Source organism: Festucalex cinctus, chromosome 1, assembly GCF_051991245.1.
Source record: "Festucalex cinctus isolate MCC-2025b chromosome 1, RoL_Fcin_1.0, whole genome shotgun sequence".
Classification (NCBI taxonomy): Eukaryota; Metazoa; Chordata; class Actinopteri; order Syngnathiformes; family Syngnathidae; genus Festucalex; species Festucalex cinctus.
The window spans coordinates 55,570,593-55,576,592 of record NC_135411.1 but is presented as its reverse complement, the minus strand read 5'-3'; the positions used below and the strand labels follow the sequence as shown (position 1 = coordinate 55,576,592).

At 39.0% G+C, this 6,000-nt stretch overlaps 1 protein-coding gene across 1 annotated transcript in view; it reads left to right on the top strand.

Moving 5' to 3' along the window:
* The first annotated feature begins 3,514 nt into the window (after window positions 1-3,514).
* The window catches only part of rnd2 (Rho family GTPase 2), a 50,394-nt gene continuing 47,908 nt past the window's right edge, over window positions 3,515-6,000 (top strand). Inside the window, exon 1 of the mRNA XM_077495475.1 lies at window positions 3,515-3,918. Coding sequence (XP_077351601.1) covers window positions 3,817-3,918 — 102 coding nt within the window. The 5' untranslated portion in view covers window positions 3,515-3,816. The remainder of the gene's footprint in view (window positions 3,919-6,000) is intronic.

Below are 6,000 nucleotides of genomic sequence, written 5' to 3'. Positions count from 1 at the left end.
TCAGCAGAGTCCCAATCAATATCCTGCAAAGGCTGACCGGAGTAGGACTCATGATGATTGATTACGGTAGATTGATTGATGGTTGCTGTCAAGCACGTTACACTGCTCGTGTCTCCTCATTTAAAGAAAATATGACTCATTATGAGAGCATCATGGTGACAACAGTAAGGAACATTCCTGGAATCTTAGCAGAAATGATTAGAAGAGGAACATGCCATAGTTTCATTTAGTGAGTCGGAAAAAATCCAGAAAATATGCTCTTCAATGTCTCCAAAACAAGTCCGCAGCCAAAGAAAGACACAAGTACAAGTTTGAAACCCCAGACACCTGATTTCATCATGGTTAATGTTACTCTGTGGACATCAAATCTTGTTTTTCCAATGTTTACCTAAGTTTACTTTTGGTACTCCCGTTTCAAAGGGGCAGTCATTTTTCAAGTCAGTATAATAAAAATAATGGACATTAATTTCCCTCGCCCAGATGACGGTCACGGGAGGCCCCCCCCTCTAGAGCCAGGCTTCAACCCATGGATTGTCCATAATGAACAACATGTATGTGAGAAGATCCTTGACCGACTTGACAGATCCAAACGTGTTGTGAAGATCTGCTGGGAACATCTGGCAAAGTCCCCATTAAAAGGAGTTTAGGAGTTTCATCTTGCATATCTGGCAGAAGTTGATCATTGCTGAGACAACAATTTGGACATGGGAGGTGTTCAGTGAGGCTATGGAGAAGGACTAACAGGCACTTTGAGGAACTTCTGGTCAACCTTCTGGTGTCTAAGGGGGGAAGAAGGGAAGCAGTATACTATGAGCACTGTGTATAGTGGGGATTGGGTACTGCTGATATCGACCAGGAAAGTTGGGAGTCATTAGGGATAATACTTCAAAGACATCCTCAACTTCACCGAAACGCACTCCGATGATGAAGCAAAGTCTGGTGAGTCTGAGGTGGGGTTGCTCATCTCTGGAGTTGAGGTCACTAAGGTGCTTAAAATACTCCTTGGTGGCCAGGACCGCAAGGTGGATGAGATACGCCACAGTTCCTAAAGTCTATGGATGTTGTGGGGCTGTCCTGGTTGACACATATTTGCAACTTCACGTGGATATCGATACGTGTGGATTAGCAGACTAGAGTGGTGGTGGGTCCTGAGCCTAAGGTTTTTTGGGGGTGGTAATGAAGGATTTTTTCCCCTCGCCAATCTTGGAAAATAGTGAGAGTGCCGACAGTTGCACACATTCAACAGTTAGCCTACCTTCTGCTGCTGCAGCCCGTCTTTGTATTTTCTGGCAGTCTGCATGTTTTATGGTACCATGCTGCCTCTCACAGGCCAATCTTGGTACTACGACGCACAATAATAAAAGGGTAAATAGAGTGCACTTGTATTGATAATAATAACTTGGATATATATTTCCCTTGTCATGTGTTTGGTGTCTCACATTTTAAAACATTAGAAATTAAAAATTGTTATGTAGCCGTGTACAATGCTTAAGAACATTATCCCACACTGTAAAAAACAACTTGTAAGATTTACTTGAAAAAAGAATTGTCGCAAGTAAATTCTACTGCTCAATATCAAGTCTATCACACTCACCAGATTTAAGTAACATTTACATGCAACTAAAGATTACATGTCGAAAAATATTAAGTAACTCTTACTAAACGTAATTAGAACCTTTCTTACTGTAATAAATGTAGTAAGATTTAGTTATTGTAATTAGGTCATAGCCATTGCTTATAATACATCTTAAAAACACGAAATAATTACCAATATGAATCAAATAAGTAATTAACTTGTTCTTTTTTACTTTACTTAATTATACTGAACTCTTACATGTTAGTACTTGTTACTAAATGTATTGAAATAAGTATTAAACGCCTTAAGCCCACACTCACAATCACACCAAGGGGACAATTTAGTCACTTCAATTAATCTACCATGCATGTTTTCCGCAATGTGGGAAGAAACCGACGAAGGCACATGCAAACTCCACCCAGCGTGTGTCTCAACTTCCGGTCTTTGTATTAAGCGCAAGAAGCAAGATGGATCACACATCACAGTATTGTACACTATATCAAGCATTTGCCAAAAAATACCTTTGCCGATTGTGCAAACTAGTATCATTGTACAAAAAAACTCCATCACGTAAAAAAAATAGAATGAAGAAAGTTTACACATTTTTCCACGAGAAAGTCATCAAAAACGATATCGTCTGCAGAAATTTTTTATGAATAGTCACTGTAGTGGTGTGTGCTAACCCATAGATGGCAGTGTAGCTTTGCACACAAGAACATTGCAGTCATCAATATTCACCCACACATCCCTTATTGGGATGTAACAATATCCAAACATCGCGATACGATATCACGAAAGAACCTCACAATATGATAATTATCGGATATTGTGGGGAGGATGGAGATATTAAAAAAGGTCACGATATTGTAAAAAGAAAGCGCTCATAATAATAAAATAAGCACAATATTGTGCTTTTGTACACAATAGCAATGCAAATAAACAACATACAATCTCTAATAACACTTAATATTGTAATATAATAATAATAATAATAATATAATAATATTATAAATAATAATATAATATATGTTATGTGTCTGCATACCCCCCAGAAAGCAGGTAGTTACGCCCCTGCGGGTAACGGCAATAACCATACGCATGGCTGAAATGTACACGGACCATCAGTTCATTTCCTGCCAATCACATGAATATGACGTAGACTCTACGTCGTAGAGTATATAAGTACAGTATTGAGTTAGATTTATTTTATTTCCTTCGTTTCCCGATGGCACTGTCACTGGGGGAGGTTCCAAAGCACTTTTTGTGTAGCTGTCACTCATGATTCCACGCCCGATCAGTTGTTACCACGCTCCCTCGTAAAATTTGGATCAAAAGACTGAAAAAAAAAAAAAAAGCAGCCTGACGTCAGCGAGATCCTCTGTAAAAGTCTCTATTTTCAATTATGGCTGTGAGCTGTATTGTAGTAAAAATACAGTGTTAAAAGTAATAAAAGTTGAGTCAATCGACCAGATGCAGTTCCATTTTGGCCACAAGAGTGCACTGTGGCTCTGTAGAGAGTCAAAAAATTATGCCAATCGGTGCTGCACGTGGTCGCGCCAGTTTAATGAGCTGATTCATTCATTGTTCAAAACCAATCATTCCGTTCCTGACCTAACTCAAAGCACGACGAGCTATAAACACAAACCAATCACCCTAAACCACTCGCGTTTAATGTCCTGCTTTATATACATACGCCGCGTTTAATGTGTCTCCATTACTTGCAAGTATTCAACAGACATAAGAAAGGGGGATTACAACGTTTTTTGTTTTTCTCAAAAAAGAGCCATGCTGGCTCGGCTACAAAGAACATTTGAGTACATGGAACAACGTCAACATTCTTGTTAAATAAATATATATATATTTTTTAATAAACAATAATTTAACCTTTGAATGGAAGGTCAATTAACCTGTGAACCCCGTACTCCGCGTGCACTCGTGGGCGTGGCCTGTCACCTCAAGTCTTGTCAATAATCGCGCACGCGCGACACACCGTGCTTGCGCGTTTGTACCCTCCCTGCCTGCTTTGCCTGCCTGGTGGCTCGTCAGTCCGGTCACCGGGCACTTCTTGCGGCACTCAGTCAGTCAGTCAGTCAGTCAGTCGCACCAGAGGAGCAGCACGCCCGCTAAGGCTGTGCTGGAGCTACTGGAGCTCCGTGAAAGCAGTCTTCGCTGTTTGTTTGTTTGTTTGTTTGTTTAGTGTTTACGGATGTTGGCGACCACCGACCGCACCTCTGACCGGCATGGAGAGTCAGGGCAGCCGCTGTAAGATTGTGGTGGTGGGCGACGCGCAGTGTGGCAAGACAGCGCTGCTGCACGTTTTCGCTAAAGACTGCTACCCGGAGGTGAGGACAAAGGCAGCGTTCCATTTAGCCTTTTTATCAATGAATGACGACGCCTTATCGGGACCCGCCGGAACGCGGAACTTAATAGTAAAGTAACGCTGTTTTTAAATCTGACGTTCTTCAAATGTTTTGGGTTCAAGGGGCCCTATTGTAGATATGTTTGCAAAACTTAAAAGATAAATGATTTATTTATTTTATTGTTTTGTGGGATTATCCGACTAATTTTATTTAGATAATATAATTTTCCTGCAATGTGTATATGAATCTGTAAAACCGATGTGAATGCAACAATTACCGGCCAATATCTTAATACTAAAAGTAAGTTGGGTTTTCTTATTTTGGTCATGACCTTTTTTGTTAAATCCAAGTTTCAAACTTTTCAAACTTTCCTCATCATGAATCATATTTTCCAAAGGTTGGCATCTTTGGAAAGCTAAACAAAGAAACTGAAAAAAACTTAGATTAGATTTAGGATTTGTATTTTTCAACTGAAAACCAGAGAGCAATCATACTACAGTATGTCAAAACATGGAACTGACATCTTCAGAAAACATGATGTGAATGAAATTTGATTTCGGACACATAATGGAAAGACGCTTTTGCCATTAAAATGTTATTTTCCTTAGAAACAATTATTACCTTTTGAATAATAACAACTACCAACAATTCAAATATTCATATCAGTAAAGTTAATTGATTTTCAAAATGAAATTTAGTGGTTTGTTAATTCAGTTATTGATCATATTATATGAAAGTGACCCATATAATTTGGATTTGAAAGAATATCTTACAAACCTTTGATTTTTTTTTTTTACATTTCATTATTATTATTATTATTATTATTATTATTATTATTGTTGCTGTTGTTGTTGTTGTTGTTGTTTAACTGTGTTTGTCTCACATTTGTAACTTAACACGTGTAGCAGATTTCAAAATTGGGGCTAACCTAGAAATTGATTTCTCCATCATCATCTATATTGTAACCTTGCCAGCAAGCTGAATTTTTCACTGTATTTGCTAGACAAGAATCCATCTTGTACTGCTCCCACTGATCCATTCGCAACCGACCTTTTTAGGTCGGGACAATCAGGCGTTGTTTAAGGTGAGACTGTGACGGTGCTGTGACGAAACCAGGATGCGCTGATGGCGGGAGAAATAAACAAACCTAACATAGAAGAATGGATGCTGCCAATTAATTCTGTTCTCGCCGAATTAATCACCGTTTCCTTGTTAAATGTCGACACTGAGAGGCCCTTCCTGCGTTTTTATCTGGTTAAGATCTCTGATATGAGACCGAAGATGAGATTTTCATCCGTTTCTGTGATTGGTCAAAACAAACATGCACAATATGCCGTGTCGTCCAATCAGCTCGAAGTATGTCCCACCTTACCGGAGCAAATCACCATGGAGCAATGTGAAGAACTCCTTTGAGTGAATCACAATTATCAATCTGACTATTGCCAGATTCTCAGTATTGTGTATGGTTAGGAAAATAACTCGAACACAGGGAAACACTGAATGAACACTAACCCTTTTTCACCCCCTAATGTAGCTCAACTCAACTCTCCCTAAATATTCATCAACTTTTTTTTTATTTTTTTTATCTCAATACAACTTAACCAAATTCAGTTGAATTAAATGCAATATGTGCACTGCTTTTACAAACAACACAGCGAGAGGAGCTAATTTACAAATGCATAATCACTGTTGCCAACTTAACGTTTCTGACTGAACGAGTAATATTTTTTCAATCAAATGTAGTCATTTATCCACGTTGGGAATGTTTGACCTTTAAGGTATATGTGTCCAAGCTGAACAGAGGTCACCTTGCCTCACCTGTACAACTCTACATGAGTAAAAAGCATGACAAACCTACAAATGCTGCAGGCATACTGGGATGTCAGATTTTTGTGAGGTCATATCATATCAGAGCTTTTTTTTTTTTTTTTTTTTTTTTGATTGGCCCAGGGCTAAAGCTGTGCGGCCTGGCAACTTTTGATATTTTGACATTGAGCTGAAAGAGCGTCAGTGGTTAATTGCTCAGAAGTTCTCCCGTGGTGCCTCTGTCATGGCCAAGGACCA